The following is a 21284-nucleotide window of genomic DNA, read 5'->3' as shown; positions in this document are numbered from 1 at the left end:
ACCATCGGTCACCCCCGATGGGGTCACGGGCATCCCCGTTCGTCTAGTTGCAGGGCTCACCCCCACCCGGGATGCCCCGCCCACCCTTTCCGCGGCAGCCCCCGCTGGCCACTTTGCCTAGCACTCTGGGTAATCAGTTAATTTAATTAGTGAAAATGCCATCCCCTTCTGCCAGCCCCCAGCCTCGCCAGACCCCTCCCCATTCCCAAGACTCCCCGTCCCCTCCTGGAACTACTGTGAAAGAGCAAGAGGAATGTCGCCAATTAACCGAGCAGCCAATTTCTCTGCTCTGGGCCCGGACTCAGCCCTAATTAAGCATCAGCGCCCCAGGAGCTGCAGAAAATGGATTCGCAGAACCACTGCCTGTGAAATGAGACTTGTGAGGGCGCCCAGAGGCCAGGCCAGGGAGGAGACCTGCCCACAGCCATCACCAGCAGGGGACAGGCCCCCAGCCGGGGAACTTGCTTCATGCATGGCCCAGCCCCTGCAGTGACCCCCACCCCGGCACCAGCCTGCACCCTCCCCCCACACACACTTGTCTCCGTCCACTGCAGAGACACCCCAATCTGCCCCAGACAGCTCTCCCGTCCCCCCACCGCTCCCTCGACACTTGCACACACTCTGCTTCCCTCCCCTACGCTCTGCTGAGCTGGGGAGCCCTGGCCTCCGGCACGTCCTGGGAGGGCACACACTTTGATGGGACATAAAAGGGGCTCTGGGGGTGTGGGCTCGTGGGCCAGCGTTCACTGCTCGCAGAGGGCGTTGGTTCGACCAGGGCTTCTGGAATGCTTAGGAATCCTCTGGACTCCTTGCTAAAATGAAGATTCTGACTCAGTGGATCTGGGGTGGGGCTTGAGGTTCTGCATTTCTTAAGATTCCTGCAAGCTCCTAGGTGATGCTGACGTTGCTGGTCTGGGGACCACACTTTGGGGAAGCAAGGGGCTGGAGTGCCCAGGGTGGGGTGAGGGAGTAGCTCAGGAAACCCAGGTGGAGAGGGAGAGCCTCAAAACGGGGTGGATGGAGGTGGGAGAGAGGCTGAAGCAGTGGGGACCAGGCGGGGAGAACCCATCATGCTATCCTGAAAAGGCATCAGGACAGGTCTGACACTGCCACCACTTGGGGCCAGGTGTGCCTTGCAGAGAGTCTGGTCAGAATTACTTATTGGATTCTGGCCGTGAGGGTGCAGAGGAGTGGCTTCTGCCCAGTGCCACACAGTGCCACCCTCTTCGGGGTACTTACCTGCCAGTCTCTGGTCTCCAGACTGGACAAGGACAGAGTGCCGGTCAGGTCCCCAGGGACTGGCTGTGTCCGTGTGACCTTCAGGCATCCCAGCTGCTTCTGCAGTTAACGGTGGCTTTCTCTCAGGAGGTCACTGACCGTCCCTCAGGGTGTCACTGGGTGTCTCTTAGGATGTTGCCGGCTATTCTCTCCGGGTATCGTTGAACACCCCTCAGGGTATCACTGACCGCCTCTTGGGGGTGACTGGCCGTCTCTCCTGGTGATGCCGGTCATCTCTCGGGGTGGCACGGCCACCTCTCCAGCAGTCTTCTCAGGCTCTTGCTGCACCGCAACCCCCCAGCTGCCTCGCATAGGGCTGATGTGGCAGCGGAGAAGCAGGGCTGGGAGCCAGCCTGGGCCCTGCAGCTCGAGGAGTCAGGCAAACGTGGTCCCCTGCATGGTTCGGCCCAATTCTCCCCGCTCAGCCTCAGTGGAGAAAACCCCTCATGAGCCCCGCACCTCCCCATAGAAGCTCCCTGAGAACTCTGGGCCCAGGGCGAAGACAGTGCTTCTGTTCTCAGTCCTTGCTTATCCCCCAAGAAATGCACCGCGGGAGCAGAGGAAGGAGGGTCTTTAAGGCCACGCAGACCTGGATGCCCATGCTGGGCCGATTATGCAGCCCCTTCACCTGGAGAAACGGGGACAGAAGGACACTCTCAGAGGGCAGTTGTGAGAAAGAAAAGCAGTGATGTCTGTAAAGCCCCCGGCGCGGTGCCCGGCATGCAGTCGGTGCTTAATAAATGACTCATGCCACCCGAAACCAAAGGACCCCGGCTCGGCCTGCTGTGGGGAGCAGTGAAGGGCCTCCCTGCGCATTCTGCTCATCTTGCCCACCTGGGCCTGTGTATGAAGCTGGGGCATCGCACCGTTCTGGGCTCCACAGACTCTGCCATTACCCAGGGGCTTCGCAGCATGGATTTGTGGAAAATTTAATAAGAGGAAATTAAATGTCAGTTCCAGACAGGCTGGATGTGTGCATATCTGCTGGAGTCTCTGGACTTGGCATCTACCGCCAGGCACTCAGAGATGCTACCCCGCCGCCCCCCGCGTTTATATGATGGCAGTGAATACCCTCTGCCCCTCCCGCCCTCTCTCCCCACCTGCCATTTGCACCTCGCTGGGTCTCAGCGCTCCAGAGCCCGAGCTGCTAATGTGATTTCCTGTCATGTTCCTGAAAGCTTCTTCCAGGAAAACCAGCCCCTAGAACAGAGCTGCCTGGGCCTCAGAGCTTCTTCGGTGAGGATGCCCCTTCAGAAGGGGGAGAGCGGGGGCTAGGGAGAGCAGGGGAGCAAGGGCTTCACCCCTTCTCAGATGCCTGTTAGGTGTCCTGCTTCAGAGGTGCACCCCTTGTCCTTGGGTGGGTGAGTTTAGGCCTCAGTTTCCTCATCTGGAAGATGGGTAGGGCTGGACTCCATCCCTTGGGACCAGTTCTGATGCCCGTGGATTCTGTAATTGCGACAGGAGGGTCCACAGAGAGCCAGGAGCTCTGGTGGCTCTGAAAGGCTGCACAGGTCTCCTGCGAGCTTGTCTTTCTCTCAATACTTGCCAGTTTCCGGGCATCATCGTGCCCATGCCCCACCCCAGAACCTGGAAAGGGGGAGGGAGGGAGGGGTTACCAGGGACCCTCCCCTTGCAAAAGCCAGTGCCTTTCCAACATCCATTTTTCCTTCCTGCACTCGACACACATTTCCCAGCGCTCCACCATGTGCCACACTCTGGCTCTTAGGCCCTGCCCTCTTGGGGCCTACAAAAGGGTGAAGGGGGCCTTTGCTCTCACGGGGTCAGGAGTCTGCAGAGAGCTGGGCCCTGGAGACCCCAGTCCAGCCTCATGGGGTCGGGACCCGTCTTCTGCCTCACTTGTCAATCTGCACATGAAGGTGAGAGGTGGTTTGAAGCTGAGTGACCTTGAACGAGTCCGTGTACTTTCGGGCCTGTTTTTCTGCAAAATAAGGTACAGACCCCCCCCTACTGGCTCTTCCCCCAGTGTTGCCTTGAGGGTTTGAGAAGGTAACAGATGTGAAAATACTCTGTAGGGAATTCCCTGGCGGTCCAGTGGTTAGGACTCCTAGCTTTCATCACTACCGAGGGCCCGGGTTCAATCCCTGGTCGAGGAACTAAGATCCTGCAAGCCGCGCAGTGTGGCCAAAAAGAAAAAAAAAAAGGAAAGAAAATACTCTGTAAACGGGAGGGCTTCCACACTCATGGAGCGAACTTTGATTGGAAAGGGGCCTGCCGCGTTTCCCAGCTTCCATCAGTGTATGAAATGAATTAGGTAATAACATTGGGAACTTTGTTTTAGTCCTGGGAGAGGACCCCACTGACTTCAAGCAGACCCCCTGGGCCAGGGGTGGGACCCGGGAAGCAAGTTATAGAGCCTAGAGAGGTTGTTTATGGTTTCTAATGATTCTGTGGATGCTAACCCACAGCAACTGCCCTTTCCCCTCCTCGCTGAGAGGAGCGGGCCTCAACTGCAGCGGGAGGGATTTAGGGGTGATGGAGAACATGGTGGCTCAACTCAGAAATGGGAGGAGGAGAGAAGTCCTAGAGGGTTGGTCTGCACCACAAGGGCCATCTGGTGTTGGGACTGAACGGAAACGTGAACATGAGAGAACATCCGTGAGCCGTGCATGCGTGTTTGTGTACACGGGGTGGGGAACCCTATGTGCTATGGAGATTCAAGTTAACCGACAATTTTCCCACAGCACGGAGCAGTGCACAGAGCATGGGATTGGGGGACAGACAGACAGACGTAGACTCGGATTGGACGGCACTGCTGTAGGGCAACACCTCACGCATGGCAGGGGCTCCGGAAGGGACAACTATTGTTATCATGGTCCACTTTGTCCCAGGCATCTGTGGGGGTGGGCTGTCCTGGCACATCCAGTGGGCACAGGGGCACAGCTGTGAAGGAGCCTCACCTCTGCCCCTCTCTCCTGCCTCAGAAGAAGAGCAAAGTACACTACCACGTTGCCGTCATCATCAACTACCTGGGCCACTGCATCTCTCTGGTAGCCCTCCTGGTGGCCTTTGTCCTATTTCTGCGGCTCAGGTGAGGAGACCCTGGCACTGTCCCCCGCCACCACCACCCCCACCCAGGCCTCGAGCAGCGGGGAGAAGATACAGGAGGCAGTGGTGGGCTAGGGGAGTCCAGCTCCCTCACCTCAGTGGGAGCAGGTGACAGATATACATGTCCCAGGTCTCTTGGAATCTCTGGCAGGGTCACTTCTGCAACCCTGCCCAGTGACTGCAGAGGGGAGGGGGATGGCCAAAGCCCAGGCTCACCTGTGTCACCCACACCCAGGCCGGGCTGCACCCATTTGGGAGACCGGGAAGGTGGAGCCCACTTTGGGTTTGAAGCTGCCTGGGCCCAGCACAACTGCCAAGGATGCATGTGGCAGTGCCAGCCAGGTCTGTGCCAGGAATGGGGGCTGCCAGCAGGGGCTGAGCATCAGGGCTGAAAGCTGGGAGGGAGGCCTATTGCTGGAGGCTTTTTATGTTTTCTGAGCCTCAAACTTGGAGCTACAGGGAGGGAAGGGTGCTCATGGGAGAAGGGGCGTCCCTAGCAGACAAGCAGCCCCTGGTCCCTTCAGCATTGGCCATGCGGCAGGCTCTGCCCCGGAGCTTAGGTCTGGGTGGACCACAGTTAGGAAGGGGCCTGTGGGACATCAGGAGAGCCGCTGCTGCCACGTCCCAGTGTGACTTAGCCCGCCCTGCTCGGAGCCTCGGTTTCCACATTCATACATCTGGGCTGGAGTGACGCTGGTGACCTAGCCATCATCTCCTCTCTCCTCCTCTTCCGCCTGTCGCCCACCCTCCCCTGCTGCCCACAGGAGCATCCGGTGCCTGAGAAACATCATCCACTGGAACCTCATCTCGGCCTTCATCCTGCGGAACGCCACGTGGTTCGTGGTCCAGCTCACCATGAGCCCAGAAGTCCACCAGAGCAATGTGGTGTGTCCTGGAGGGGCAGGCCCAGGGTCAGAGGAAGGGTCTGGGTGGGGCTGCCTTTGCAGAGGAGGGACCGGAGCCAGGCCTTGGAGCCCACAGCACAGGAGTAGATCCTGGGGGGTGCCCCATCCTGCCGGGAGGAGGCCCCAGGCTGCTCCCTCCCTGGTTAATCATCACCTCTGATGGGGTGGGCGGCAGGGCTGGTGCAGGCTGGTGACAGCCGCCTACAACTACTTCCACGTGACCAACTTCTTCTGGATGTTTGGCGAGGGCTGCTACCTGCACACAGCCATCGTGCTGACGTACTCCACCGACCGGCTACGCAAGTGGATGTTCATCTGCATTGGCTGGGGTGAGCCGGCCACCCCCCGCCCTGACCCGCCGTGCTCTCCCCGCCCACACTCAGACCGGCCGGCTGGGGGCCTGAGACTGAGACCAGGTTAGGGTGGTGGGGTGTGCACACAGCCCTCCGCCGCTACCTGGGGGGCAGGGACGATGGGAGCATCTTAAAGGAGGCATGATAGGCCAGTGAGTACCTGGGGAGGCCCTGCCCGCCGCTAGACCCTGGGCTGCGCTGGGGTCTTCCAGGCCTGCATCCCCCAGACTCCACCGACAGGCCCTGTGACAGCCGGTCTCTCCCCCAGGTGTGCCTTTCCCCATCATCGTGGCCTGGGCCATTGGGAAGCTGTACTACGACAATGAGAAGTAAGTCACCTCCTCTTCACTGTCCTCGGGGCCCCCTGAGCCCCGAGATCCAGGCTTCCAGCCCCGTTCTGCCTGATGCTCCTCAGGGACCTTCAGCCATGTCACCTTCCCTGTCAGGGCCACAGTTTCTTTTTTTTTTTTTTTTTTTTTTGCGGTACGCGGGCCTCTCACTGTTGTGGCCTCTCCCGTTGCGGAGCAACAGGCTCCGGACGCGCAGGCTCAGTGGCCATGGCTCACGGGCCCAGCCGCTCCACGGCATGTGGGATCCTCCCACACCGGGGCACGAACCCGTGTCCCCTGCATCGGCAGGCGGACTCTCAACCACTGCGCCACCAGGGAAGCCCAGGGCCACAGTTTCTTCATCCACACAGGGAGGGTGCTGGGGGTCAGATTCAAACTGCGTCTCCCTAACAGCGTTCTGCCTGAGGTGGGGCTGGACAGGCAGGTCCAGGCTCTTTTATCTGTCTCGGGCTTTCACCACAGGTGGAACAGAAGGTTACTGGCAGTCCCTGGAGCCCAGCCACCCAGGTTCTGAACTGTGGCTCCCATCGTTAAGTAGCTTTATGGCCTTGGGCTAGTTACTACAGTGTGCCTCAGTTTCCTCATCTGTAAAATGGGCATCCTCATAATAGTGCCTCCCTCAAAGTGTTGTGAGGATGACATGAGTTAATATATGTTAAGCCTTTAGAGTCTGGCACATAGTAAATGTCATATAAATGTTTTCTATTAATAAAGACTTGTTTTAACAAACGATTCCATTGACTTAATAGGAACTGATCCAGACAATCTCAGAGACTCCTTCCAGCTCTAAAGTCCTGAGGGGCTGTTCTTAAATGGAAGTAGGTGTTCCCAATCACCCCTGAAAACTGCACTTCCGCTGCAGTGGTTCTCAGCCTTGGCTTGGGTTAGAATCACGCAGGAAGCTTTAAAAAGTACCGATGCCCAGGTTTGACCTCCAGAGAGTTGGATGTTATTGGTCTGGAGTGTGGCCTGGGCACCAGGATTTTTTAAACCTGCCCAGGTGATTCTAATATGAAGCTAAGATTGAGAACCACTGAAAAAGAGAGGCAGAAAAAGTGGACATAGATGGCCAGGGGAGGTGCCAGGATCTTTGCCAAAGTGTTCTCAGGAACCCACTGTCTGACTGGGGTTCCAGGTGGCCTCCATCACCATGGCTATTCCTCTCCACCCCTGACAAGGAGCCTGGAAAATTATATTCACGTTTAGGAAGGATCAAGGTGATCCCTCCTGACTCCGGCCCAGCCTGGCTGGCTCTCTCTGCATTTGCACAGCCAGTGGTATGGGGGCCTGAACTAGGAGTGGGGGGGCAGCTGAAAAGCAGGACTGAGGGCTTGGCAGTGATTCCAGAATGGTGGCCTAGGTCTCAGAACAGGAGCATTGTAAATCCTGGGCGATGGAGCCTGTGCCTGCAGGTGTGAAGGTGAGCAGGGAAGGAAGAACAGGTTTCAAAAATCTGCCCAGTGTGTGCGTCTGGGCGCATCTTGGGGCAAAAAGGGTGGCTGAGCACAGAGGAAGGTTGGTCTGAGCGTCTCTGGAGCTCCACCTTGTGGTAAGATTCTGACACTGCAGCAGAAGGGATCCAGGTGTGAGACCTGAGAGAGACTGCAGGCTCTGGGGCCAAGGACCGGACCTGGCCCCAGGACAGCTTGCGTTTGGTCTGCCCCGTGTTTTTTGAAAACTTGAATTGCTTCCAAACTTTGAAAAAGTCAAGAGGTTTCACATAAAAATCTCAGTTTAGGGCTTCCCTGGTGGCTCAGTGTTTGAGAGTCCGCCTGCCGATGCAGGGGACACGGGTTCGTGTCCCGGTCCGGGAAGATCCCACATGCCGCGGAGCGGCTGGGCCCGTGAGCCGTGGCCGCTGAGCCTGCGCGTCCGGAGCCTGTGCTCCGCAGCGGGAGAGGCCACAGCAGAGAGAGGCCCGTGTACCGCAAAAAAAAAATCTCAGTTTATTGTTTATGGAAGCATGCTGAGATCTAAGTACTGCGGATCTGCATGCCCGAGGGTCCATCGTCTCTGCACAAGGACATGGGACTTCCTATGTGCCTCATCCCAGCCCACCCCCCAGAGCTCCCTAGATCTTGCTGGAGGGAAACTCAAGAAAACGAAAAGCAAGTCTGCCTCTCACGACAGGTGGAACCGGTAGAGTCTCTGCCTCTGGGTTGTTCACGCTGCCATTAAACAAATCCAGAGATTGTTAGCTACTGAGCGCCACTGCATGACATGTACGGGGCAAGGCCCCCCTCGTGGGCATGCACCAGAGACACAGTGGGGACTGAGGCGAGCAGTGTGTGTTGGACCCATGCCCGTTCTATTCAGCGGCCTTTTCCCCAATTCCCCTCCCTGCCACAGTGCCTGCTTCCAGCTTTACATCTCAAAGGACGCTATCCATTCTGCAGATGGAAAGCTATCTTGACCTTCTGCCAGGGTTGGAATTGGGGCACCCAGATCCTGGCTTTTGGCTCCAGTCCTGGCTTGGCCAAGCACTGTTCCTCCCTCATGCCACTGAACTGGACCCAGGTGACCCTCCTCCTCTCACCTCTGTGGCCCTCTAGGTGCTGGTTTGGCAAAAGGCCTGGGGTGTACACGGACTACATCTACCAGGGCCCCATGATCTTGGTCCTGCTGGTAAGAACTTGGGTAGGGGGACAGGAGAGAGGGGCTCAGTGGGGAGGGGCACGCCTGGCTTACAGTGGACTAAAAGGATCCCTCTACCTAGAAGTGGCGGGCAGAGGGCCAGGAATATATAAGGGCTCATGAAGGTGGAGGGAGAGCAGCAAGGGGGCAGAGACCAGACCTGGGACAGCTGAGTCCCTGCCCTGTCCCCCACCTTCCCTCCAGCATCTTGCACACACCCATGCCCAGGCCATCCCACCGTGTGTCAAATTACAGATCAATTTCATCTTCCTTTTCAACATCGTCCGTATCCTCATGACCAAGCTCCGGGCATCCACCACGTCTGAGACCATTCAGTACAGGTAAGCAGACCTGCCTCCCCCACACATGGGGCGCTTCAGGGATCCCAGCCTCCGACCCAGGGTGTCCCCCCAGGCCTGAGAGTCCCTCCTGAAACCCCAGCTCCCCTTGTCTCAGACATTCCAGGGATCTGCTACAGCCCTCCCCCAGACCTGGTCCTTCTCACCAAGCCAGAGGCCCCAGCCCCCTCCCGGGTGGGCTGTGACTCTGGGCCTCCCCCCCTACCTGCCCCACCCCAGGAAGGCTGTGAAGGCCACCCTGGTGCTGCTACCCCTCCTGGGCATCACGTACATGCTGTTCTTCGTGAACCCCGGGGAGGACGAGGTCTCCCGGGTCGTCTTCATCTACTTCAACTCCTTCCTGGAATCCTTCCAGGTACAGCCGTCCCCCACCCCAGCCCCTCGCTCCAGCCCTGACTGTCCCCTGCACCTCTTCGGGTGGGAACTCTTCCAGGCAGGGGCCTGGAGGAGTGGGAGGCTGGGGACAGAAAGGGGTCAGCCCCAAAGCTGGATGGGGCCGCACCTGCCCCCATCCCTTGACCCACCTTCTCCCTCCACGCCAGGGTTTCTTCGTATCTGTGTTCTACTGCTTCCTCAACAGCGAGGTAAGGACCTGGGGCCCCAGGACTCGGGACGGCAGGAGCCCTGCTGGGACCAGAGACTGTCCGTAGCCTCCTCCTGCCCGAGGTGGCAAGCCCACTTCTTTGCTCTCATAGGCAGTACGTGTGGGAGCCAGAAGCCGGGGCTCCAGTCTCATCAATGAGTCTGTGAAATGGGCTGTTGAAAACCAGGAAGCTGAGCCCTGGGACAAGGGGTGTATGTAGGTTGAGGGCAGGAGATGTGTATGGGTTGAGGGTAGAGATTCTTCATGGCAAAGGCCATATGGCACCTTTGGGTGGATTTGAGAAAGGTACCCCTTGCTCAGAACGCTTGAGAAAATTGTCCTAACAAATATGCAAATCAACAATGTTGATGACGTGAATGTTGCCACCTCCGACGTGGCCCCCTGTGCACAGCTCCCCTGTATAGCTGCTTGTGGAAGCCCTGGGGGAGGGAGGGGGGTCCTGAAACCCCGGCTCAGCCCTTATGCTCTGCTCTGTGCCCACAGGTCCGCTCTGCCATCCGGAAAAGGTGGCACCGATGGCAGGACAAGCACTCGATCCGCGCCCGCGTGGCCCGCGCCATGTCCATCCCCACCTCCCCCACCCGTGTCAGCTTTCACAGCATCAAACAGTCCACAGCAGTCTGAGCTGGAGGGCCGTGGAGTGGCCCCCAAGATCCATGGCTGGGGAGATGGTCGCCAGGCTCAGCTGGCCGCCCTGTGTGTGGAGGGGACCAGCTCTCTCCCATACCCTGTGCCCCCAGGAGTAGCTGGCTGGCACTGAGAGCCCGGGAGGCCCCTCCCGCACCCCCAGCTGAGCAGGAGTTCCAGGCCTCTGAGAGCAGTCTGGGCCACGGGATGAATGGAAGATAACCTATAGGCCTGCGCTGGGCCCAGGGCCTCTGGCTCCCCTTTGTCCCAAGAATGGAACAGAAATGGAGTGGAGATGGAGAGCAGGGAATCCAAAGCAGCATGTGGGTCCCTCCAAGAGGTGTTTGCTTCCAGAGCACAAGATGGCAGCCCATTGGAGACCCCGGGATGTCCTCAGCGACTGTGCAGGGCCATCCACTCCTCCAGGAGAATCATGGGAAACTCTTGTGACAGCGTTCAAGCCACCGTGATGATGCCTCCAGGCCTTAGCAGTGCTTTCCAACACCACTGGGAACCAAGGCCATGTTGTCAGAAGCCCTGCTGACATTGTTAGAAATCAGGTGGCATCATCAGACATCAGGCCACGTCACCGAAATCCTCCCAAGCCACCGGAAATTCGTGTGACCCTGTTGCACTGCCACCAGAAATGCCCTGCCTCACACCCTTGGACCTTTACTACCCCACAGCCCACATGGGTTCCCCCTCCTTAACCTCCTGCCCCAGGTGTCTCCCCCTTCGTGAGATGATGGGGAGGTGGGAGGGTGACAGAGTGTCCTTGAGCAAAAGCCAGTGTGTGCCCCAGCCAAAGCCAGCCTCCCTTTGAGGGGCAGAGAATACTGGGGGCCACCCAGCCTGCTGTTTTCAGTGACCTGGCCTCTGGGGCAACCCCTCTGCTGGTCAAAGGGACCCTGTGGCCCTTGGATGACCTCATTGGGAAGCATCGTTAGCTAAGCAAAGATAGAAGAGTGGGGGGCACTCAGCCCCCCTCTGCCTCAAGTTCCCCAGAGCAGGACAAGTGGCTCCTGGGGCAACCAGCCAGCTGACCACTTACACCCCTGGTAAGGATCCAGCCACATCCAGAGATACTGGACAGCCGGAGCAGGGCTTTGGGGGAGTGGGGCTGGGAGATGGGGGTGGCTAATGTAAATAATAATGTTTATCTTTCAACCAGCACTTGTGAAGCCTGGTATGTGCTAGGGCTGGGTAGGGAGGGTACCACAAAGAAATGGAGGCCACTTTCAGCCTTTAGGGTCACCGTGTGGTTGGGGAACCAGTGGCACTCAGACACACGCCAATGATGGGGCGCTAGGGGAGCCCCTGAGGTCCAGGAGAGGACTTAGGAGAAGGGCATGGGTCTGTGGGGACCACGTGGTAAGGGCAGCTTTTGTAAGGGGGTGAGTTGTAGGGAGAAGGTGGAGGACACCACAGGCCGGGCACAGCTTGAGCACAGGTAAGTCAGTGGGACCAGGCCGAAGTGTGTCCCAGCCCCAGGGGAGGAGATAAGCTGGGAACAGGAAGGAATTAGGAAGCAGGGGAGGCCGAACAGGCTTGAATGCTGTCTTAGCATGGAAACCCCAGAAGCATACCAAGAGACAAGGCTTCGAGAACCAACTCCAGGGTGGGGCGCACACGCCCACCACCGTGGGCAGCTGCAGCCAGTCCTGCTGCGGAAGCTGGGAGAGCCGGGTGGGACCCACACCTGCGTCGTCCCACCTGAGGGGCGAGGGATATGTATCCACCAGCTCCTGGGGGACAGTAAATCCCTGCACCTCCTGCGGAGTCCGGGAGAGTGCCGGGCACAACGTGGGCCACGTCCTCGGGGCAGGAGGTGGTTGGGGCACAGACGCTCCACCCAACACACTCAGGCCTGGGCCTTGCCTCTGAGTCTCTGACCCGGAAAGAGGGCCACGCAGGGGTGTGTGTGTATGCACGAGTGGGGGGGGGGGGTGGTGCGTGTGCTATCAGGACACCAGGACAGACAGATGACCCCGCGGTGCTGGGAGCCCCGCAGCTTCGACTGGGGCAGGGGAGGTCCAGTGGGTGAGGATCTGACTGCTCCCCGAGGGAGGAGCTGGGGGTGTCCCTGAAGGCCATGTGGGGTACCCTGCTCTGCTAACTCCCCAAGCGCTGTCCCCTTAAAGAGGGAGATGGGGGGACCCGCTGAGTAGAGGAAGCCATGAGAATAGGACCAGGGGCACCAAGACGGAGATATGCTGACAGCTTCCAGAGCAGCTGGGGTGGGACAGCCGCACAAAGGGTCCTAGCTGACAAGGGGGACCAGAAGTGACTTGAGTCTCAAATGGCCACAAGTGAGGCACCTTTCTCAACGTTGCCTTCCACCCAATGAAGGAGAAGGGAGAAAGCAAGGCATTTCATGGACAATGTTGGGATGTGGGGGGCTGGGGGCATCCCAAGGACAGAGGAGCCTGAGAGGGGCTGGGGGCGACTGTGAGGGGGTTTTATAGGCAAGGGGTCTTGAAAGGGCCAAGCTGGGGCGGTGCCCCTTTTCCTGCTTGTGCCTCCGGGCTGTTTTAGCTGATGGGCACCCTTCCCATGCCTACTGTGCTCTCAGCTCTGTGGGCGGGGGCAGGCGAGCAACACCCCCAGGACGTACACCACACAGGCTGCAAAGCTCAGAGCTGCCGGCTCTGGAAGGTCGTGGGAGGACATCCAAGGCGAGGCTGGGGGTCATCAGAGAAGCCGCAAGGGGTCCCTGCGCCATGGGCGCTGTTTCAGATGAACCCCAGGATCCCTCTCGTCCAGAGACTGGAAGGGTAGAGGGGCTGCTGCAGCACAGCTGGAAACACCTGGGCTGCAAAGAACTGCAGGCCCTCCTGCCAGGGGCAGGTGTGCTGAGTTTAACCCTTCCATGGGCTGCAGGGCAGGAATCAAGGCAGGCCCCCGATGGGATTTCTGAGTCATTCTGCCCTGAGCTTCGACTTGTGGGTGGGTGGGAAGGGAGGTCCCTTGGGGCTGTGGCTGTGTGATGGGCCAACAGACACACATGTCACCCCACTGTGGGAAGGAGCCGAGCAGCCGCAGGGTGGGGATCACTGCGGGACAGGCCCGTCTCTCAAGCTGGGAAGAATTTTTCTCCATGCCACACTCAGAGGCTGCAGTTCCCTAAAAGTTCCCCCACCTGAGCCCTTTTCTCCTTGGGTCCCTCCCTCACGGGCACAGATCACCAGTACAGGAAAAACCACCCTGTGGGGTTTGGGTTTTCCAGTTCTGGCTCCCTCCTCCCTGAGTGTGAAGGTATAGCCCCTGCTTTGGGGTCCTCGGCTTCCCCCGCAAGGCCTCCTCAGTCCCCCTGCTGCTGATGGGACCCAGACTGGGACCCTGACAGACACCCTGGGACCGGAAGTCAGGGCAGAGGGTGCAGATCGAGGAGGGAGGGAGGTTTGGAATCCAGATAATAATTAATTGAGGACATTTGTAGATTGCTTTGCAATCCACAAAATCCTTTATAGCGTTCACGGAAGTAGGGAACAGAACCAGCCCATTTTACAGCTGAGAAAACTGAGGCCAAGCGACTCCCCTGAGATCAAAGGTCTCTGGCTCCACATCCAGGCCTCTTTCTACCCCATCAGTGGACTGAAGTCACTGGATTTGGGTTTGGGGAGGCCAGGACTGATAGAGCAGCTCTGTGGGGAGGGACAGCGAGGGGGCCTCGGGGTTTCAGATCGGGGATGTGTCCCAGGCAAAGATGAAACCGGCCCAAAGACGGCCCGGCCAGTGTCTGGCTGCTGAGCGCAGCTGGGTGGGAGCGATGAGGGTTCCGTATATCCAGCAGCCCCTTCCCCACCTTCCCAACACCCTGCACCCCTCCACTCCTTAAAATGACGCTTAACTGCAAACAGCACAGCCCAGGTCACCTGGAGCCTCTGTGGGTCTCCCTGCCCAGCCCATGTGAGGATGCCACTGGCCTCCAGCTCAGGGGTCTCTCAAGCTCATCTCATCCAGCCCCCTGACTTCAAACTGACCTGCCCACCCTTGGTTCAAACAGAGGGGGTGCTTCGTACATTTCAGCAATACTATCACTGAGCACTCATCGGCCACTTGTGTGCCTACGCCTACCAGGGCATCCTGCAGGGCGTTGTCAGGGCACCAAGCAGCCACAGAGAGGAGCAATTCCATGGTTGGGGGCTGGGGGCTGGGGGCTGGTGCTGGGAGATGGGGTGGGGGGATCTGGGGAAGCAGCAATTGGACAGACACGCAAAAGCCTTCTGTGAGCTGGGTCCCAGGAAGAGCCTCAAAGGAAATGAGCCTCCAGAGAATTCGTTGAGCCCAGGCCACCAGGAGCCTGAGGGTAGATCGGGGTGGGGGAGAGGCAGGAGCAGCCTCTGGGGGGCCCATGTTTTTGAACCCCAAATGGGGGCATGTGCTGGTCTGATTGGGTCCAGAAGAATTACAAGGAGGCCTGTCCTGAGCACAGTGCCCTGGAGGGGACCGGAGCTGCTCCTTGCTTTGTTCTTTTGAAAATCGGGGTAAAACACACACAATATAAAACTTACCATTTCAACCGATTCAACACATTAAAGACGCTCACAGTGTTGTGCAACCATCACCTCTATCCAGTTCCAGAACTTTTTCATCACCCTAAGGAAACCCCGGACGCATTGAGCAGTCACTCCCCCTCCCCCCCTCCCCCAGCCTCCAGCCGCCACCAGCCTGCTTTCTGTCTCCACGATTTGCCTATTCAGGAAATTTCATAAAAGTAGAGTCATGTGCTATTTGTCCTTTTGTGTCTGGCTTCTTTCCGTTGCTTCATGTTTTCAAGGTTCATCCACGTTGTGCTGTACATCAGAACTTCATTCCTTCGTAGGGCGGAATGATACTCCATTGTGCGGCTAGACTCCCCTTTCTTTATCTGTTCATCAGCTGAAGGACATTTGGGTTCTTTTCATCTATTCCAAGTTATTGTGAAGAGTGCTGCTACAAACATTCAAGGACAAGTTTTTGTCTGAATACCTGTTTTCCATTCTTTTGGGTATATGCCCAGGAGTGGAATTGCTGGGTCATATGGTAACTTTGTGTTTAACTTATCAAGGAACGGCCAAGTGTTTTCCACAGTGACTGGATATTCCCGCCAGCAACATACGAGAATCCCAATTTCTCCATATCTGTGCCAAAACCTGTTATTATCTGTTTTATTTATTTTTTTTTTTATAATACTACCCCAGTAGCTGTCTTAGTCTTTGGTTTTTTAAAAGACCCAGAGACTTCTCTGGTGGCACAGTGGTTAAGAATCTGCCTGCCAATGCAGGAGACACGGGTTTGAGCCCTGGTCCGGGAAGATCCCACATGCCGCAGAGCAACTAAGCCCGTGCGCCACAACTATGGAAGCCTGTGTGCCGCAACTACTGAAGCCCGCGCTCCTAGAGCCCGTGCTCCACAACCAGAGAAGCCACTGCAATGAGAAGCCCGCTCACCGCAATGAAGAGTAGCCCCTGCTCGCCACAACTAGCGAAAGCCCACGCACAGCAACGAAGACAAAAAAAAAGAACAGGGCCTAGAGTCTCCTGGACGTGGTGGAGCTGTCCTTGGAGGTAGGGCCTGAAGGACAAGAACTAGCAGCGGGTGAGGCCTTGGGCCAGAGATCAGAGCTGCAGTCAAGCCGTCAGGGAGACGGGCAGGCCCCGGGCAGTTCCCTGGACAGGGCAAGACCTAAGGGTCATGTCCAGTGTGAGAGCTGGATCTGGGAACCGGGGCTGGGGCCCATGGGGTGGGCTTCTCTGAGCCTCGGTTTACACATCCGTGAAGTGGGGGTATTCGGGTAAGTTTAAGCTGCTGTAACAAAGAGACTCATAATAAGCCAGTGGCTTAAGGAAGATAATGTATCTAACAGTCCACGGTGAGCATCCCATGCTCCATGCAGACATCCAGGGACCTGGTTCCTTTCGCTCCCTTTCTCCCCATCCCTTAGGACAACGCCCTCCTCTCCAGAGCCAGTGGCCTGTCCATGACTGATTTGTGAGAAAAGGAAAGGGATGGACAAGGAGCCCCACAGTCTCTGGGTCCCCGAGGGACTCACATCATTTCTGCTCAATTCTATTGGTGAGAAATGGCCACGTGGCCATTCCTAAATCCAGGGGAGTCTGGGAATAAAACTCCAGTCATGTGCCTGCCCAAAGGGGTGTGATTTAAAAGACAGCTCACAGCCTCGTGCTGGGTGGGTGTAGTAATACCTCCTTGCAGGGTGCTGTGAGTACAGGTAAAGAACCCGGCACTTAGGAAGAGTTCAATAAAAGTGCACGATATCCCTGAGGTCAGGGCTCCCAGGGGCCTTGGAAACTCTCTGGTCGTATGTCCTCATTTCTCTGCAGTTAACGAAACAGACACAGAGAGGAGAGGCCTCTGCCCGGGTTGCCCAGTGTGTAAGGGGCAAGGTGGCTCCAGAATCCTGGGTCCTCAACCCCATCCTCTCACCTCTTGTTTCAAATTAGCTGGTCCAGCTCCACTGGGAACTAGGCAGAGTATGGGGACCCAGATGACCTCTGCACCCAGAGGCAGGGTTGGGGGACAGGATTCCGAGAGGCTGCACGGCTTTGTGACTCCATAGGTGTGGCCCTGGTTTCCTGGACGGAAGTCAAAGCTGCTGCTCTGTGACTGAGGGCCACACCCAGCCCCCAGAAGGGGCAGTGGGCTGTGGGCAGCTGCCACACGGGACGCGGCAGCAGGTGCCTGAGGAGCATGGCGTGCCCGGGCTTCCTCCTCTTTCTATTCCTCTTCCTCTTTGCCAGCACCGTGGCCGGGGAGGAGTGTGCTGTGCTCCACGTGGCGTCGGACAACTGGAGCAAGGACTACTGCGTCCTGTTCCGCTCCGACTATGTCAGCCTGCCCCGGGACCTACACCACGCCCCACTCCTGCCCCTGTACGATGGCACCCATGCACCCTGGTGCCCAGGCGAGGACTCCCCCCACCAGGCCCACCCCGGCTCCCCCAGCCAGCAGCCCCTCCGCCAGACCACCGCCATGGTCATGAGGGGTAACTGCAGCTTCTACGCCAAAGGCTGGCTGGCTCAGGCCCGAGGAGCCCACGGGCTGCTCATCGTGAGCCAGGTCAGCGGCCGACAGCGCTCAGACAGCACCCTGGCGACCCAGGACCGCCACAAGCCCCTGCCAGACCTCACCATCCCCGTGGCCGTGCTCCGCTACACCGACATGCTCGACGTCCTGAGCTACACCCGTGGTGGCGCCAGGGTCCGCGTGGCCTTGTATGCACCCCCAGAGCCCGTCCTTGACTACGACATGGTGGTCATCTTCCTCCTGGCTGTAGGCACCGTGGCCGTGGGCGGCTACTGGGCCGGAGTGACCGAGGCTGACTGGCTGCAGCGGCGCCTGGCCCAAGGGGGAGGGGGGCCTGGCGGTCAGAATCAGCAGGAAGCAGTGGCAGCCCAACAGGGGCACAAGCAGAAAGGCGCAGCAGTGGACTTCACGCCGGCCATGACGGGCGCAGTGGTCGCCGTGTCCTCCTCCAACATGCTGCTGCTCTACTTCTTCTACGACTGTTTCGTCTATGTCCAGATCGCCATCTTCGGCCTGGGCGCCAGCACCGGCCTCTACAGGTGCCTGGTGTCCGTGGTGCCGCAATACCGGTGGCTCCTGCCCGGCCGCTGGGCCTGTCTGCAGCTGCCCCTGCTGGCCGGCCTGTGCGTGGCGGTGACGGTCCTCTGGGTCGCCTACCGCAACGAGGACCGCTGGGCGTGGCTCCTGCAGGACATGCTGGGTGTGGCCTACTGCCTTTTCATCCTGCGGCGTGTGCGCCTGTCCACCCTCAAGAGCTGTGCCTCCCTCCTGCTGGCCCTGCTGGCCTTTGATGTCTTCTTCGTCTTCGTCACACCCCTGCTCACCAGGACCGGCAACAGCATCATGCTGGAGGTAGCCTTGGGTCCGGCAGACTCCTTGAGCCACGAGAGGCTGCCCATGGCGCTCAAGGTGCCCCGGCTGAGCTTCTCAGCCTTGACCCTGTGTGCCCAGCCCTTCTCCATCCTTGGCTTCGGTGACATCGTGGTCCCCGGCTTCTTGGTGGCCTACTGTCACCGCTTTGACGTGCATATCCGCTCGCAGCAGGTCTACTTCATGGCCTGCACCGTGGCCTACGCTGTGGGCCTGCTGGTCACTTTTGTTGCCATGGCGCTCATGCAGATGGGCCAGCCCGCCCTGCTCTACCTGGTGTCCAGCACCCTGCTCACCAGCCTGGCCGTGGCTGCCTGCCGCCAAGAGCTCACCCTCTTCTGGACTGGCCAGGGCAGAGCCCAGAGCCCCGCCCGGCTGGTGCCAAGGCTCCGCGGTGCCCCTTCAGTTGGCTCTGAGCAGAAGCAGGAGCGCGCAGCAGATGTCCACAGAGCCGGCGAGCTTGCGGGGGCCACTGAGCACCTGGCAGGGAACTTAGACGGCGGCCTTGGGAAGAACACGGCTGAGATTGTCACCATATCTGAGGATGAAGCCACCAGTCCTGAAGGCCACAGTGACAGCTCTGAGGGCTGGAGTGATGCCAACCTGGAGGCTGATGAGCTGCCCTGTACCCACCCTGTGGCCTCAGAGGAGCTGACGCCACTGATGCCACTCATGCCGCCGCCCTCGGAGCTGGGCCACACCCACGCCCAGGCCCAGGCCCACGATGCTGGCCTGCCCCGGACGGGGCTCCACAAGAAGAAGGGCCTGGAGGTAAAGAAGAGCATGTCGACCCAGGCTCCTTTGTGAACCGGGGGCCCCGGGACTTGTGCCTCTAGACTATTGCAGAGCAAAGCCATGTGTGGCACAAAGAAATTGGGGCATTAAAGATATTCCATATCTGCCCAATGGAGCCTCTTTGTTTGTTAGGACTGTAAGAAAGCAGCAACCACGGAGTAAGTCCATGCAGAGACTGGAGGGCCCTTAGGACAGGCCCCATCTCCCCCTGCAGCCCAACCCCGGCCTCACTGTCCATCTTTTTCTCATGCTCAGGTCCAACTGAACAATTACTCTTCCTTGATCACACCACATCCTCTCCCTCTCTCTTTGCACATGCTTTTCTCTCTGGCTGAGACACCCTTCCCATCCCAGACAGATATATCACAGCCCAGCTCCCTCACTCACTGGAGAATTTCTAAGCAGCCTTCAAGTGTCAGCTCACTACCACCCTTCCCGCTAAGCGTCCCTGCTCTAGGCATCCTGGACAGCAACACCACGCCCAGCATGTGCCTGCTGTCATCCACCTTCTGCATCCACAGGCATCAAGTATGCGCCTACTGTGTACACCACCCTGTGGTGGGCACAGAGGGAGACTGCTGTCCAGCTGGGGGAAGGGTGGGGGATGGAGAACAGACAAGAAACAACTTGAGACTCATCTCAAAACGGGGATGGAGAGGTTGGAGCCGGAGTGGAAGAATTTAGGAGACCACGGCTCTAGTTCCCGTGCTTCCTTCCCTGACCCTGGACGATGGACCAATCTCTTAAACTCTTTGAGGTTCAGGAGTCTCATCTTCAAAATGGGACCTAGGGCTTCCCTGGTGGCGCAGTGGTTGAGAGTCCGCCTGCCGATGCAGGGGACGCGGGTTCGTGCCCCGGTCCGGGAAGATCCCACATGCCACGGGGCAGCTGGGCCCGTGAGCCATGGCCGCTGAGCCTGCGTGTCCGGAGCCTGTGCTCCGCAACGGGAGAGGCCACAGCGGTGAGAGGCCCGCGTACTGCAAAAAAAAAAAAAAAATGGGACCTATACCATGTCCACCTGGAGGCAGGGGCATGGACAAAATGACCTCTTGAGGACCCCACAGTTTCTTTAGTTTTATGGTGTGTTTATATGTTGCTTAAGCAGAGCAAACAAACTCCAGGGTGAGGGAAGGCTTCCGGAGGAGGCTATGTGGGAGGGGCAGTGTGGTACCGTGGTTAGAGTTCTGGAACCAGCAGCCTACCGGAAATTCCAGCTCCACCACTGACCTGTCCTGTGTCATTGAGCAAGTGATTTAACCTCTTAGTGCCTCGGTTTTCTCACCTGTAGAATGGGATAATAATAGGACCTACTGTGGGGGTTTGGGGGAGGTGTGACCGCATTGGCTTATATACGAGGGCTGACGCAATGCATGTAGGGAGATCGATATGAATGTTAGCTCTGTGTATCTTACTCCCCTTTGTGAAAGGAGCTGAAGGAATCAAATCCAACCCCTACAAGCCTTTGGGTTCTGGCCCCAACTTCCTCCCCTCCTCCCCTCCACACCCAGCATTCCTGCTCTTACCACCACCAGCGAGCACACACCAGTCCCCGTCACACACATCTTCCCTCTGCCCCCCCCAGGACCCTCCCACGTGCTGGGTCCGCTACCTGCAACTTTCCACTCCTCCTACCCCCAGAATCGGGTCTGGCCAGTTTCTTGTCCATCCAGCCCCAGCTCAAACGCCCCCTCCTCATGGAAGCCCACCTTGATGACCCTTCCTAAAGCAGCCCCTGGCCTCAATCACATCACCCTATACCCGGTTCATTAGTCTTCTCGTCTCCCCCAGCCATGTCAGCTTGGTGAGGGCCAGGAACCCTCTTGTTCATCTGTGTAGAACAGGGCCTGGTAGGTAGCAGCTGCTTGAGTTGTATTTGCTGGAGGAATGAATGAATGAATGAATCATTGAATGAATGAATGGAATAAATGAACCAATGAATTCTGGGCAAAGCCTGGCCACTGCCTGGAGTTCTGACCCAGACAATGAAGTGAACCTGGGCAAGAGAGGCAGCCCTCTTGGGAATGCTCACCCACCACAGCCTTCCCGGCCATCCCCTGCTGCGGCCACAAGAGTGTGAGCCGAGGGCAGGTCTGGTCTCAACCCACCTCACTCAATTCTTAAAGCTGGTTGTAATGAATGAATGCATGAATGAGTTGCTCCAGCCTGAACACCACGAGCGAACACCCCAGGCCGCCTCCCTGGGGTACTGCAGGGCCTTGGTCAGTGTGGAGATGAGACTCTGAGGGTTCTGGCTGGGCCCTGGGGGTGGGGAGGAAGGGGGCCAGGTAAAGGGCATCTCAAAGAAAGTCCCACTCACTGGGGACGAAGCGCAGCCCCCTAGGCAAACAGCATCTGAAGGCCGGGTCTGGACAAGGGCAGAGAGAGGAACCCGGGCCAGGACACTGACCGGAGAG

General features: G+C 58.3%; 2 protein-coding genes across 4 annotated transcripts in view; both read left to right on the top strand.

The window, feature by feature from the left end:
* Window positions 1-10173, top strand: part of CRHR1 (corticotropin releasing hormone receptor 1) — a 37325-nt gene extending 27152 nt beyond the window's left edge. For 2 of the 3 annotated variants that reach the window (XM_065897297.1, XM_065897296.1), the window contains 9 exons: window positions 4221-4327; window positions 5109-5229; window positions 5425-5578; window positions 5871-5931; window positions 8505-8577; window positions 8842-8927; window positions 9165-9300; window positions 9488-9529; window positions 10033-10173. In XM_065897297.1, the coding sequence (XP_065753369.1) occupies window positions 4221-4327; window positions 5109-5229; window positions 5425-5578; window positions 5871-5931; window positions 8505-8577; window positions 8842-8927; window positions 9165-9300; window positions 9488-9529; window positions 10033-10173 (921 nt within the window). The remainder of the gene's footprint in view (window positions 1-4220; window positions 4328-5108; window positions 5230-5424; window positions 5579-5870; window positions 5932-8504; window positions 8578-8841; window positions 8928-9164; window positions 9301-9487; window positions 9530-10032) is intronic. The other variant, XM_065897298.1, reaches the window with a different exon arrangement.
* A 6696-nt stretch (window positions 10174-16869) lies between these two features.
* SPPL2C (signal peptide peptidase like 2C) lies at window positions 16870-18882 on the top strand. Its single transcript, XM_065897881.1, has one exon. It carries the CDS (start codon window positions 16870-16872, stop codon window positions 18880-18882), a length of 2013 nt encoding a protein of 670 aa, XP_065753953.1.
* The last annotated feature ends 2402 nt before the right edge of the window (window positions 18883-21284 follow it).

Source organism: Phocoena phocoena, chromosome 19, assembly GCF_963924675.1.
Source record: "Phocoena phocoena chromosome 19, mPhoPho1.1, whole genome shotgun sequence".
Taxonomy (NCBI): Eukaryota; Metazoa; Chordata; class Mammalia; order Artiodactyla; family Phocoenidae; genus Phocoena; species Phocoena phocoena.
The sequence above is the reverse complement of the archived record's forward strand: the minus strand, read 5'-3'. Positions and strand labels throughout refer to the sequence as shown.